This window comes from Mus pahari, chromosome 21 (genome assembly GCF_900095145.1).
Source record: "Mus pahari chromosome 21, PAHARI_EIJ_v1.1, whole genome shotgun sequence".
Taxonomy (NCBI): Eukaryota; Metazoa; Chordata; class Mammalia; order Rodentia; family Muridae; genus Mus; species Mus pahari.
Genome location: NC_034610.1, coordinates 29,697,462 through 29,712,822, shown reverse-complemented (window position 1 = coordinate 29,712,822; position 15,361 = coordinate 29,697,462). Strand labels below are relative to the sequence as shown.

Here is a 15,361-nt window from a genome sequence, read left to right as displayed (position 1 = left end):
TGTCAGTCCCAGGGCTGGGTAGAAACCTTTGTGTGAGACTAGAAGGATAATGATGAATCCGTGAGGTGAACATAGCAGTGGGCCGAGGAAGGAGGAGAGAGAAGAGCCTTGCCAGGTGATCAACGTTGGTGCTTTGGGTCATCTGAAGTTTGTCAAGAATAAAATTGTGCTGGATAGCATAAAGTAGGCTCAATGGAAGATGGGAAAGTGAATAAGGGACTGGCCCTGAAGTGACCACTTCACCATGGATTGGAATTTGGCCCTTACTCTGAAGTGCATAGGGATCCACTGGAAGATTAAAGGAGAGATGTAACCAAATTTGTATATTTTCGGTTTATCTGTGTGTGCTCTCCATGCACGGTGGAACACAAATTGGAAACGAGCATTCTCAAGTGTTATTTATGAGCCTAGATAATGATCTATAAGCCTGAATTAGGGAAACAGCACCAGGAAGGGGTGATACATCATGAGAAATGAACCCTCTCCATTATCAGATGATTGGAAGAGATGGAGGCGACTCCAGATGAGGCATCTAAGTGGAAGGTGAAAGTGGCCCTCGGCTCAGAGGACATGTGGCATGTGTAGCTGAGTCAGGTTGGTCCTAGGCTCAGAGGACACGTGACATGCGTAGCTGAGAGAGTCAGGTTGGTCCTCGGCTCAGAGGACACGTGGCATGCATAGCTGAGTCAGGTTGGTCCTCGGCTCAGAGGACACGTGACACGCGGCATGTGTAGCTGAGTCAGGTTGGTCCTCAGCTCAGAGGACACGTGGCATGCGTAGCTGAGAGCGTCAGGTTGTGAAGGTACAGACATTAGTTGCGCCCATCCCCATTTTGAGATATTTACAGAACTCCCAGAGCCTACAGTTTAGAGACAGATGCACGGGTCTAGGTGCTTATCTGCAGATGCATATTAGGTAAGAATTCTTCTATGTGTAACCAGGAATTCTGGGAGTGTGCAGGGGAAATCACACGGCTAAAGCATGCTGAAAGAAACAGGAAGAACAAGTCAGCATCACATTTGGCAGGGGAGGTGCGGGGGGGGGGAGTTGCTGGGGAGATAAACTGAGAAAAGAGGACCTTACAGAAGGTGAACAAATGCCATGAACAGTCAGAGGACAGCATAGTCCATGCTGTGTATCATGCGGCCCTCAGCTACACATGGCTAGAAAGGCTTGAAGTAAGACTGCCCTCGCTGAGGTTGATTATAGACAGAAAATGCACTTATATGCATGGGCCACTTTTCAAGACTCAGTACAAAGGGTGAACACAAACTTAGTGCTATATATGACGATTACATGCCACTTTTTAGAGGTAAAATGATCCACTTGTTTATGACTATCCTAATGGGGCTATCAAGGCTATAAATTCTCATTTATGGCTCACACACAGATATAGGCAAGAGTATCCCTCTAAAAGCTGTCTGCACGGAAATTCCCATTCTAATCCAGATGTGATGTTATTCATCTGTGACCCTAGCACTCAAGAGGTGGAGACAGGAAGATCAAGAATTCAGAGGAATTCTCTGCCACTGTATTGCTTACTTTTCTGTTGCTGCGACAAAGCACTATGACCAAAACACAACTTAAGGGAAAAATTTGTTTTGGCTTATGTTTCCAGAGGGATAAGCATCCATTCTGGCAGGAAAGGCATGCATGGGTGTAGGAGCAAGAAACTGGCTTGTTACATTGCTATCCATATCCTGGAGGCAGAGCATGGGCAGAGGAAGTATAATAAACTAGAAACCCATCAAGCCCCGCCCCCAGTGACATACTTCCTCTAACATGGCTCCGCCTCCTAAAGGTTCCGTTCCACAACTCCCCGCTAAAGCATCATGAACTGGTGACCAAGTATTCAGACACATGAGCCTGAGGCAGGTGTTTCTCTTTGCAAACCACCACAGCTACGTAGGAAGTTGGAGACTTGAAGGGTTGGCTGTGCTGTGAGGGACCATCTCTCAAAGCTAACCGGCCATCAACAGGGAATTTCTCTTCGGCCACTGAGTGTCTTTATGGGTTTGCACGGGGAACCACATTCCTCTAGATATTTGTTTTCTTGTCTATAAAATGGAAATTATACTACTGGGTATTCTTAGGGTCCCTGTGAGGATAAACGCACCGTAGGCAGTGACTGGCAGAGAAAACACTCACTCAGTATGAACTCTTAGCAAGAGATATTACATGAAGCCTTTGGCAAGCATACATGCCCTCCCCTTGGTGCCAATGACCGTCAAGAACGAGTCTCTCTCTCTCTCTCTCTCTCTCTCTCTCTCTCTCTCTCTCTCTCTCTCTCTCTCTCTCTCTCTCTCTCTCTCTCTCTCTCTCCTCTCTCTCTCTCTGGCAAAGAGACAAACTACTTTCCCACCACAAGGGAATAGAGGTGTCCAGCATTTAGCTGTCAACTTAGACTGTGCTCTTTTTGCAGATGTAGTGATCCCAGAGAACCCCGAGGCCTATGTAAAACTCACAGAAAATGCAATCAGAAATACGTCTGGTAGGCACAAAGAGTGGGAACGCATCTCCCTCCCATACCCGCCATCATCCAACAGCCCCTCCTCCTCCTCCTCAGCTCAGCTTCCTTGCCTCTCACAGCTCTGGCATGCCAAGGCACAGCCTTCTTCACTTCCTCCTGCGTTAGGGGGGAAAAAAAGCTGCTGACTGATCCACACCAAGAGTATGGTCTCCATATCCAGGTCATGAAATAGTAGCTCCTCAGCTTGTCAAGTGGTAATCAGTCTCATTACGGAGATAACTCCATGCCCAGTAACAGCTGAGGCAAAAGCTCAGCCTATGTGTTCTCATCTTCCCATTGGTGGAAGCCGGTGCTAATTTTGTCATGTGGTGACCAGCCACTGGCTGGACAAATGATGTTGGCCACATGCTCTACCACAGTCCCCATGCGGGTATGAACATAATGCAGCCGATAAAGCGTTTCCTTTAGATTTCAAAAGTGTTGCCTCCTCAAATGTGAAATGTCCAGCATGACATTGTAATCCTCAGACTGCCATTTCAGAGCATGACTTCTGAAACCCGAAGCGTTGAAAAGAGAAGTTAGTTTTGCTCAAGACCCTGCACTAGTTTGCACTAGATCCTGTACATACTTAAGCACACTGAAGGCCTGGGTCAGTGGTCAGGACATGTGGCAGACCATTGTTGTTTCTGAGTCAGAATCTAGTTTATAGCTGTCTGGAGTTTCTGGAGGCCAACACAAGGTCAAAAACCAAGCTAGCTTTACAGTGACTTTCTCAATGATTTCCAGTTAGCCACCTCTCCTAGGTAGACTTAGGAATACATTTTAGAAAGCTTAATTCACTTGTTATTTTCACCCAGTCTTTGTGCTACTCAGATAATCAAAGTTCTTGGCCAGCAATGATTATAGTACACATGCAAACACATACCTGCAAATGCATGCCCACAGGCATGCCGTAAGTTCAAAGCTGTTAAGAGAGGGTGAGCCAGAACCTAGGCAGCAAGGAAGAACATGCCTAAAGAAGAGACAGAAGCCAGATTTTGTTTCATCCAGATAAGGAAGTGTTCCTCTACACATGTCTATTCTGAGCTAGTCTTTTCTTGGTTAACTTGAATTCATGCATCCAGGGATTTAAGTGGTGCTGATGTCTCTGAGATGCACAGAGACAAATCTGAGGGTGAAGCCTTCCCTGCTTAGCTGAGTATGGGAAACATCTGTCTCCTGGTGCTTGGGATGTGGCCGGTAACTCTGCAGATTATTGGGAAAGCCTTCCACTGTGTATAGCACCCTGCCTTGGGAATGGCTAGAGAAGGGAGCAGGACCCTCAGAGGCTGTTCAGAATCTACTGCAGAGCTCTCTGCCAGGCCCAGGCTGCTGAGTCTCTTTAGGAAGCACACTTACTGGCTTTCATGTCTAACCCTCTAGCAGGACAGCACTAAACCTGCTTTACGATTCCCCAGACACACACTCTTCCTGCTTTGCCATAGCTCAAATGCTTTCTGAAGCCTCTGGACTGACAAGCTTGAAATAAGTCAGACGATGTGATCCATTAAAGGCTCTTATGGTTGGCACCACAGGGGATCCCAGCTCACTGGAGTCACAGATGAGGCAACTGGACAAAGCCCTGGATGATAGCCGCTTCCAGATACAGCAAACCGCAGATAACCTCAGAAGCAGAACTCCCACAGGGCCAGACCTGGACACCAGCTACAAGGGCTACGTGAGTACTCCAGCTAACATGCTTCTGACCCAGACCTGTATTACAGCTCTGGCCAAAACAGCCCATCTGTCTGCAGCCCATGGGCTCTGTGAGGTCTTAAGTACAGAGGTGGTCAAGGGCCACCCCTGTACTTAAGACATGGGTGTATGAAACAAAGCCCTATTGTTTGAGATTATTTTTTGATGGCAGGCCCTGAGGCCCATTGTCACCACCAGCCTGTTACCTTTCAGTGAGCACTTAGTATGATCTACTTAGCTCAAGACAACCAAAACCTTTCACTTCCAAATGTCTCTAGGTGCCTGTCCAAATTCAGCTAATAAATTTTGGACAGAGGTTATCCCTGGATTACTCATATGAGATTTCATTGTTGTTCTTGTTGCTTTAGTTCTTAATTTATTTCATGACCTCAGGAGTGTTTGTAATCTTCTGCTTTTGATTTGAGGATATTTCACAATGTTGAGAACTGAACCTTGTATGCACTAGGGTGGCACTATGCTACCAAGCTGCTTCCTAGCCCCGCCTTCTGCTCTGTGGGTGCTGAGTCTGAAGGAAGCCATCCTAATTAGAGCAGGTTTTGGGAGAAGATGTAGCAAGGGATTATATATCTCTACCAGTTCTATGATTTCTGTTGCTAATGTATCAAGTAAAATCTATACAATTGTAGTCACCAACCAAATAATATTTTTTTGTTTGTCAGCAACCTACCTATACACACTTTAAGCATGAGAATTTTAAAGTAAATCTCTCCCCTAGCTCTTGGTCAAAGGGATGGAAAGCTAAGTCCTGGTGGCTTCATTACCTCCCATGGGTTCTCCATTTTGGAATCAGGGAGAAAGCTGTTCTAGCTGCACATTCTGTCACCAATACCCTGGAAGTCACGACTCCTTCGTGAAACTTCTTTTTAACGTGCAGTACAAGGACTGAAGATGCAGCTTAGTGGTAAAGTGTTTGCCTAGCACACTCAAGGACCTGGATTCAGTCTCCAGGACTGTAGAAGATAAAATTCAAGCATAGCATAGCTTCACGATGACCCCATTGACCTCACTGAGGTGATGTGTCACCTCAATCAAAAGTAACAAGTGTAACTCAAAGACACTGTCACTGTGAGAAAGACTGAGAGTCAAGATCGTAGTCTACAGACAGGAACGTGTTGAAAACCGTGTCCTGTGTCACTTTACCTTGTATTTTTTTTTTTTTTTTTTGCTTTCCTTTATTTTGAGGGAGGTTCATACAGCCAGGCTGGTCTCCGGCTCATCATCTTTCTCTCTCCACCCATCAAATGCTAGGATCTTGCTCCTGCACCACCAAGCCTAGCTACGGTTCTGTTCTTTTAATGTTCGAACTCTGTGTGTTTTACTTGGAGTTTTGAACTTAGTCCCTTGATGACTATTAAACATCGCTGTACACTTTCTCATAAAACAGCTGGCTTTCATATTGCTCTGAACCCTTAAGTATTTCAGTTATTTAACGTAAAAGTTGTTCCCCTGGGATTTGTGGTACTACTAGTGTTTCCATATTTAGGTTTGGGAAAGAGAAAGAAGAAACGATTTGCCAAAAATTGGATATTGCCTCTCCAACTGAGGACTGTGACCTTTAAATTGCAGATCAGCGTGATCTGTTTAAGATTCATATAAAACAGAGGTCGTCAACCTTTCTAATGCTGCGACCCTTTAATACGGTTCTTCATGTTGTGGTGACCCCCAACCATAAAATTATTTTCATTGCTACTTCATAACTGCAATTTTACTGCTATTATGAATCATAATGTAAACATCTGTGTCTTCTGATCACCTTAAGTGACCTCTGTGAAAGGGTCATTTGACCCTAATGGGATCAGGACACAGAGGTGTTTCACATGCCTATCATGCATACAAAGTGTGTCTTTAAGGGTGTGTGTGTGTGTGTGTGTCCTGTTGAAACAGCATATTTTGAATTCTGTTTCTTTTTGCTGGAGCGACACCAAGAAGTAAAACAGCCACTGAGTTGTTGAGGGACCACAAAGATGCTGATCCCGAGCATGGCAGGATGACAGAGCTGGCTTTTGGTTTGTCTACACAGATGAAGCTGCTGGGCGAGTGCAGCGGCAGCATAGATTCCGTGAGGAGACTGGAGCACAAGCTGGCAGAGGAAGAGAGCTTTCCTGGCTTCGTTAACCTCAACAGCACAGAGACTCAGACAGCTGGTGAGCACCGTGCCCTCAGCTCGAGGGAGCCATAAACAAGATCTCAAACCACGGTGTCACAGCAGGCTCCACCGGCTGCTTAACCTCCCTCTACAGCATGTATCCCAGGACAACAGGGGACGGAGGGTGTCCTGACGTGTGATGTGTCTTCTGCTGCCCCATTGAATCGGATGCCCTGTCTGATCTATATTGTCAGTTTCTTGAATATGTTTCCAGGGTACTACTACAGAAATCAAGGATGGATTGATCTCTTCACATGCTCTGCACCCCTCATAAAGCTTGTCATGGTGTTAAATCCTGAATGGCGAATGTGCTTTCCACCATTGTCATTGGAGAAAGCAATAGGTGTAATAGAGCCATTACACCCATTTAACAGATGGCAGCAGAAATGATCAGTGACATCACTGTCCTTTCTGTTGCTCTTTAAAGTTAGCCACCATATATATCTAAAGTGTTCCCTAAGCCTCACAGGTGTAGAAGTCCTGCTCATTGTGCTGTGTGTGCCCTGCCAGGCGTGATTGACCGCTGGGAGCTCCTGCAGGCCCAGACAATGAGCAAGGAGTTGAGGATGAAGCAGAACCTTGAGAAGTGGCAGCAGTTTAATTCCGACCTCAACAACATCTGGGCCTGGCTAGGAGAGACGGAGGAGGAGCTGGACAGGCTCCAGCACCTGGCGCTCAGCACCGACATCCACACCATCGAGTCTCACATCAAAAAGCTCAAGGTACCTACCTGTCCCTGCTTTCCTTCCTTCCTCGGCAGCCAGAAGACCAAGGTCACGTGTAACAGCTAACGTGTTTCTTTCTCTCTGTCTCTCCTTGTCTCTGTATCTCTCTCTGTCTCTGCCTCTGGGTGTGTATGTGTTTGTGAGTGCGCACAGGTGTACATGTGTGTAGACATGTTTATGTAGGTGCAGAAGTACATATATGCACCCATGCTCGTGGAGACCACTTCTGTATTCATCATTTGGTTGCAGAGGTGTTTTGGTTGGTTGTTTCTCTTTCTTTGAGGCAGGGTCTCTCATTGGCTAGAATGTGTACACTGGCTGTGTTGGGTAGCCAGTGATCTTCAGGGATCTCTACCTGTCCATCATAAGGACAGTAAGCACACCCCACCATGCCTTGGTTTGTTTTATATGTGTTATAGGGCTCAAGCTCAGAGACATTTGTGTGGTGGATCAGTCACTGGCAGTACCATCTCCCTGACTGATCCATTCATAAACATGTCTCTAGTTCTTCACTTCTTCAGGGCAACAGCCAGAGAGTTTCTGGGTTAATCTTCTGAGCAGTGTGACAGGAACACCTAATGTAATCAACCCTCTAAGAGGCAAAAAAAAAAAAAAAGACTGATGGATTCTGAGGGTTTCATTGGTGGTTGCTTAGCTTGGCCTCGTGCACATGCACAGAACATCATGGTGGCAGGCTTGTGTGGAGAAGGATGCTGTCCACCTCATAGCACTTGGAAACAGGGCAAAAAGAAGCAGCTGGGGAACCGTAAACAGCCTTGGAAGGAGACAGATTTCTCCTCTGTTTCTACTGGGCAGGAACTAGCTCAGAAATTTCTAGAACTTCCCCAACTGGAGATCAAGCATTCAACACCCGAGACTGTTGGAGACATTTTATAATCAGATAATGTCTAACAGGAATGAATAGAATATTCCCCCTTTTCCTGACCATCTCAAACACATACTGTTTATGAAGTTGGTTTTAAAATGTCAAAAAAGAAGACTATGTGATCCATCAATCTATCATGTGAACTATCACTTAACAGCTTAGTTAATTAGTATTTTAAGGAATGGCCAGGTAGGTTCAGTAAAGGACCTGGGACCTGTAGAACCTATTCGACTTCATCATAAAAGGTCTAAACAGAGCCTCCCTCATCTCCATGTAGAGCTGGGGAGAAATCATTCCCAAGATCACTCTAGTGTGAGTCAGGGGAGACGCTGTGACATCACATGACCTTCTCGCATCAGCGAAAGTTACTGAATTCATTAGGGCCATGGCAAAAACAATCACAGAGAAACGAGTCAAACGAAGCAAATCTGTTGAGTTTCTGTGGTGAAACACTTGACTGTGGCCTCTGATTTTGTCCTGGGCTGGTGAGTGAATTACAGGTCTGGTTCTCAGACATCCTCCCTCACTGAGCTGTAACTCCCTCACCGAGCCTCGAGTGTCCCCTGTAGACCCAGGGCTGCATTTCCTTTTAGTAGCTCTGTAGCTCCTGTGATTTTTGTCTGGAGAACATGAAAACATGTTTCTCCCCAGAACAAAGCCTGCTGGGATAATGTGCACACTCCCTTTGGGTTCCCGTGCTCTTTGGTATATGCTATTCATTCTATATTGATGCTATCGCAGCTTCTCTTTTGATGACCAAGTTGCTTTCCTTTGAACCTCCAGACACAGAACTGAATCTTCCTGCATTCGAATCCCCAGAGTATTATCCAAGGGGATGCTCTCTGAGCCAGCCCCATGACCTCCGGGACAAAGCATACATGAGGGATGCGATTTACAAGAGCTGCATAATGAAATTCATTTTCTCTACAGCTCCTGAAGCGTTGTATCTAGGTAGTACTGCATTATAAGCAGGCCCCTTTAAAAAGAAGGCACCTATTGTTGACCAGAATCTCAGACTTAGGCAAAATGAGGCCAGAAAGTAAGGTCTTGGATGCTGTCCTGCGTGGTGAGCAAAAGCCACCTGTCCTGCGCCTTTTCCCGATCCTCTGTCAGTAGATCCCTGTTCTCTATCAGCAGACCCAGGGAGTAATGGAGGACCTTGCAGAGCATCTCTTGATGTGTGCTGTCTTTGTGGTGGCATCTGGAGAATCGCGTTGAAGATCTATTGGAAGTTAAAAAAAAAAATTAAGTTGAGTTAGGAACATGACAGAAATAATGAGAAATTATAAGAAAATTTACCCTGTATAGTGTGATCTCCGGAATGCTCACCCAGTATGGATCTTTGGCTGTTTACCAGTACGCAGACTCAAACCTTTCATAATTAAAAAGACTCAGGTTCGTGGTACTGAGTCCTAAACTGTTTACTTGTTGTCTAGTGATTTTGTTTCTCTGCTTATCTTGCTGCCGTGTTTCCTTGTGTGTTTGTTTTTGAGGCACAACTAAGTTGATTAAGTCATGAAGTAGCCCATTAATTTTCTTCACCATAGCCACAGCCTTTGACACATTCAGCGTGCCTGCATTTCAGGTCACTGGAGCCCAGAACATCTGAACCCAAAATGCTTCTCATTTCATTCTGCCACACAGACGTCTGAGTGCCATTGGTTTAGTGAAATAAGATTACTGCACTTAATGTCGTCCTCCTTCAAACTATGGATCGAGGTCTACAGTTGCTGTGGTTGACAGTTCCCACCCTTAAGACCCCTTCATTCATGGTACTGGCCATCCTTTCACTCTGTGAGGCTCCTCTTCCCTTGGGGAATCCTTTTCCCTTTGTAATTTCTAATTCCCATTCTGCAGAGACCTGGTAAACATCTTGACAATGTAACAGCGCATGAAAATGTAACATCTTTTTTCATGTGAACATTTGAAACATGGATTATCTGTGTATGTGTGTGTGTGTGTGTGGATGTGTGTGTGGATGTGTTTGCATGTGTGTGTGTGTGTGCGCGCGCGCGCGCATGTGCACACTTGCACATGTGCATGTGAAAGACAGGGGACCCTTGACTGTGATTCTGATAATGTTCTCTGCTTTTTGTTTGTCACAGGGTCCCTAACTGACCCAGATCTCAATAATTAGGCTACACTGGCTGGGTGTCCTGTAAGCCCCAGTAGTCATGCAGTCTCCATTCCCAGCTCAGGGTTACAAGCAAGCATTGGCCAAGCCAGGTTCTTTTATGTGGGTTTTGGAGATTGCACTCAAGTTCTACCTTTAACAACAGAACTCTCTCCATCTCTGAGTAAAATGTTTTCAATGGTCTTCAAAGTGCTTTTTAAACACTGTTTCTCTCACTGTTCTTGCTTGATTGCCCTCTTTAGGAGCTCCAGAAAGCTGTGGACCACCGCAAAGCCATCATCCTCTCCATCAACCTCTGCAGCTCTGAGTTCACACAGGCTGACAGCAAGGAGAGTCATGACTTGCAGGATCGCTTATCCCAGATGAATGGGAGATGGGACCGAGTGTGCTCTCTGCTGGAGGACTGGAGAGGCTTGCTGCAGGATGCACTGATGCAGTGCCAGGTTGGTAGGGCTTAGGGCGGGTGACGACAGCAGACAAGAGCCTAACATTACAGTTGCTTGAAGGATGTGGATGCTCTTCAAAGGCAGCATTTGAATGAGGTATCTCTTCTTATCATGGGGGAATCGATACCTGTGAGCTACATTCAAGGAGTTTTGTCTAATCTTTTCTCTAGATTAAAAACCAGTGCACGCCAAGTGGACAATCCTTCTTTGACTCATTCATTTATGTCATTTACTCACTCAAAACACATTTACCAAACATTTAGACTGGTAAGTTTTGCACAACACAGCAAGCATGACAGATCTTTATCCACCCATCGATGCCAGTGTTTGTTGAGTTTCTTCTGTGTGCCAGGTAAGGCTCAGAGCAGTTGAGAGACAACCTAGTCTATTAAAGAGACAATAGCAACACAATCTAAGGAGAAACTGACAGGATGGCTCGGTGGATAAGGGTGCCTGCCACCAACCTGCAATTCATATGGGGGAAGGAGAGAACTGACAACTGAAAGTTGTCCTCTGAACTCTACATGTGTGTCATGGCACATCACACACATGCACATACAAATAAATAAGTAGAATATAAATGTAAGGTAAGGAAATAGTTATCCAAGGAATTGATAGGTATGGGTGGAACCATAATGGAGAAAAGCCATCAGAAGGAGGGAGGGCGTACTGGCTGATTTTGTGTGTCAACTTGACACAAGCTGGAGTTATCACAGAGAAAGGAGCCTCCCTTGAGGAAATGCCTCCATGAGGTCCAGCTGTAAGGCATTTTCTCAATTAGTGATCAAGTGGGGAGGAAGTGCATCATCGGGGCTACCATGAGCTGAATGATCTCAGCCCCTGGGAAAGTCTGAGAATGGGGCCTCCCTCAGCCCTAACCGGGCTCTCTCTGAGTAGGGGTGTGACTTCCCAGAAAGCAGGGCTCCATGCATTGGCAGACTGGGCAGGAGAAGCCCCGAGTAGGCATATGCCGTCCTCACTGGAGCTTGGAACAGACTCATGGCCAGCAGTGCGAGTTCAATGGCTGAGGCGAGGCACCTCAAGGGCCTCAAAACCCAATTTGCTCCTTGGCCATGATGTTTTGTGCAGGAATAGAAACCCTGACTAAGACAGAGGGCAAAGGATCCTGTGGACATCTGACTGATGCTGGAAGATTGTTGTTCTGAAGGAGTTCGGCAGTTGGGAGGGCCACAAAGTATGCACAGGTGTTGTCTCTTAGGAGCAGGCAAGAAGGTAGTATAACCAGGTTATAGCCAGCAAGACAGGAAGTGATCAGAAGCTCAAGGGCCAGGTCACACAGAGCATCGAGGTTCTGCCAGCCTTGAACTGTGTGCAGTGGGATAGGGCAGGATGGGAAGCCCCTGGGAAGTGGGTGTCCCTTCTCCTGTGTTTCTGCCCTGTCTACTGAAGGCTGTGTCTTGTATACAGGGGCTCATCAATAACAACATCAAGTAAGGATATAAGAAGATGCATGAAGGGGCTAAAGGATTGAGCCTGTGTCTTAAAAAATTGGAAAGATGTGAGCACACAGAGGAGAGTTGTTTCTTTTCAGATTATCTATTAGCACCACTGGTTTTGTTTTGTTTTGTTTCTCAGAAATTAAGTCTTTTAATGTCAGTGTGCTTTCTGACTAAATGGTCCCACAAGGATAAGTTAGAAGCGTTAGGTAAGCAGATAAAATCATGCTGTGTAAGTTACAAGGCTGCTGAGATAAGACCATAGCTACTATGCTTCCTATCACAAGCAGGGGCCTGCCTCTTGACCCCAGAGATGGTTCATCTTCTGGTCATTATGGTGCTGTATGTTTACTGATGATAGCCATAGGAAAGAGTTGAAGCTGGGTGGTGGTGCACACCTTTAATCTCAGCACTTGGAAAGCAGAGGCAGGCGGATCCCTGTGAGTTTGAGGCTTGCCTGATCTACATGGTAGCCAGGAACTTATGTTATTACACAGAGAAACCCTGTCTTGAAAAAGTAAAAGAGGAAGTGGAAGAGAAAGAGGAAGAGGAAGAGGAAAGGGAGGGGGAATAAGGGGAAAGGAAAGGAAGGAAGGAAGAAAGAAAAAATTTAAATCTATTCTAGAAAATTATTTATATCTGCTATTATTTTATGCTCTCTGATTTTATAGGAGTTCCATGAAATGAGCCATGCCTTGCTTCTCATGCTAGAAAACATTGACAGAAGGAAAAATGAAATTGTCCCAATTGATTCAACCCTTGACCCAGAGACACTTCAGGACCATCACAAGCAACTCACGGTGAGAACTCTGGGTAGTTTTTAAAGGTACATTAAAAACCAAAAAACAAACAAAGCAAAAAACCAAACCAAACAAAAAACCTTTGCATGCTCTTAACTTATGCTCTAACTAAAGTCTCTAGCTTAGTTCTACAGGGTTTCTAGTCATGAAACAAATATGTATAAATCACACAGGACAACATGATTAACTGTTTGTTGCCCGGTTGCACTATTCTTGAGTGTTCATTCTCTCAGTCCCATTGTGTCTGTTAAGGCAGCCATTTAGGGAAAAATACTAACTCTTTAATTCAGACTTTGCTTTGTATGTAGCCTCAAAGCATATGTCTGCGTTTCTTTTTCAGTTGCTGTAAGATAATACTTCAGAAGGGAAAGGTTTTCTGGCTCCTAATTGGAGGTCACAGTCTCTCCTAGCAGTGTAGCCAAGCAGCAGGAGGTTGAAGAAGCTGGTCACATTGTAGTCACCACCAGGAAACAGAGAAATGAGTGAATGAATGAATGAGTGAGTGAGTGAGTGAGTGAGTGCTGGCACTCAGCTCTTGTTCTTCATGTATGCAGTCTCGGGAATGGCCCCTCTCACAACCAAGGCAATCCCCTACAGGAATGGCCAGAGACTTGTGCCCCCATGTGATTGTAGATTCTGTCAAGCTGACAGTTAACAGTATATACCACAATGCACTTAGTGGCTTATTGTAAAACTGAATTCAACCTATTTAAATGAAAAAAAAAAAAGACAGTTAAGATAACTCAAGAGGAATTAAATAGGCCAGGTAAGAGAGACACAAGCATTGGTGGCAAGTTTGCAGACAGCTATGACATAACTTGCTGCCATATCTTATAAAACCAAAATATATCTACCTCACAGAAGCTTTTTCTGGTACTAAATTCACCTAGAAATTTACTGTGCAAATCCATATTCAAGGATGTTGAGACAATATAACAGACAGTGAAGCTGGGTAATTGCTATAGATGATAAGGAAGTAGGCTTGAGTTCTACTAGGAGAACGTGCTTCCCATCCTATCTGTCTCTGTGACGTTACAATGTTGTGTCATAGCACTTAGAGCCCATTAACCAAAACTATTGAATTAGTAGCTTTTCATTCACTATTAGAGGGATCTTTGAAACCAATAGGAGATAGTAGTTCTTACGTATTTTTATTCAACCTTGACCTCTGGCAAAAACTTATAAATTACCTATCACCATAGAGCATTTTAAAAAGATTTAGCGCACCGGCAGTGGTGGTACACACCTTTAATCCCAGCACTTGGGAGGCAGAGGCAGGCAGATTTCTGAGTTCAGGGCCAGCCTGTTCTACTGAGTGAGTTTCAGGACAGCCAGGGCTACACAGAGAAACCCTGTCTCGAAAAACCAAAAAAAAAAAAAAAAATTAGCTAGACCTCAGAGTATGCCCATATTTGAGTTTTGCTGTACCTAGATTTTAATGTTTCATTTTCCTGTCTAACAGATTATCTTTGATCCCATTTTCATAGGAGTTTCCTTTGTCAATAGCTTCACCTCCCTTATTCAGTTTAAACTTCCCCATAGTTCTTACTATGAACCCATGTGTCCAGTGAGAACCCTGGGCTTACAAGGATTTAGAGGTCTTTTAGAACATATTTGACCATATAGGTTAGCATGGAGCCCCCGTGTCACATCCCATGATCTTCAGTCCTGTGTGGAGGCTGCATGCCATGGGAGGTTCAGATACAATAGCCCATGCGGGCAAGTTACTCTAAGTACTGAAACATCTTAAAGAACTGTCTCCTATTATACACGCAGCAAATAAAGCAGGAGTTGCTGAAGTCCCAACTCAGAGTGGCCTCACTACAAGACATGTCTCGCCAACTCTTGGTGAATGCTGAAGGTTCAGATTGTCTAGAAGCCAAAGAAAAGGTCCATGTGATTGGAAACCGGCTCAAACTTCTCCTGAAGGAGGTCAGCCATCATATCAAGGATCTGGAGAAGTTACTAGACATGTCAAGCAGTCAGCAGGTAAGCCCTCTCAGACACTGTGTATAGCATCGCATCCCCGACAGGAGCCTGAAGCACTGCATCTCCACCCGTTATGGAAAGGCTTGGACGTGCCACTTGTCAGACCCAGAGTGGCCACTCTCCGTCACCGCTCTTTCAAGAGCTGTCTCAGGATACAAAAGCAGACTCGTAAACTTTTATAACAGGACGGTGCTTTTGATTCTGTGAAATCCAAGAGACCTCTTCAGCCCGTTACCTCCAACCCTGTTGCTGTGACTACTGTGGCATTTAATTTCAACTGTTTATTTAAGATATGGCATGTTTTCCGATATACAAGCTGTGACAGACTAGAGCGGTCATTGTGTGTGGGTTTTGTGTTAAACACTGAGGAGAGTGTCTACTCTTCCTTTTGAATCTCCCCGTTCAGTCATTCGTCCATTCACTGAAATGGTCTGCTACGTGTTTGGTTTGGCCCATTTTTCCCCTTAAATAAACTCTATCATAGTCACATTGTTAGTTTTGAGGCATGTGCCTATAGATACAGTGGTACTTAGTCAGTACAGTGGTACTTAGT

General features: G+C 45.1%; 1 protein-coding gene across 13 annotated transcripts in view; it reads left to right on the top strand.

Annotated features, from left to right (window-relative positions):
• The window catches only part of Syne1 (spectrin repeat containing nuclear envelope protein 1), a 493,437-nt gene that overhangs the window by 467,349 nt on the left and 10,727 nt on the right, over positions 1–15,361 (top strand). For 9 of the 13 annotated variants that reach the window (XM_029532807.1, XM_029532801.1, XM_029532799.1 and 6 more), the window contains 7 exons: positions 2,423–2,491; positions 4,045–4,187; positions 6,246–6,369; positions 6,882–7,093; positions 10,359–10,559; positions 12,691–12,819; positions 14,596–14,808. In XM_029532807.1, coding sequence (XP_029388667.1) covers positions 2,423–2,491; positions 4,045–4,187; positions 6,246–6,369; positions 6,882–7,093; positions 10,359–10,559; positions 12,691–12,819; positions 14,596–14,808 — 1,091 coding nt within the window. The remainder of the gene's footprint in view (positions 1–2,422; positions 2,492–4,044; positions 4,188–6,245; positions 6,370–6,881; positions 7,094–10,358; positions 10,560–12,690; positions 12,820–14,595; positions 14,809–15,361) is intronic. The other 4 variants (XM_021221337.2, XM_029532803.1, XM_029532798.1 and 1 more) reach the window with 1 other exon arrangement.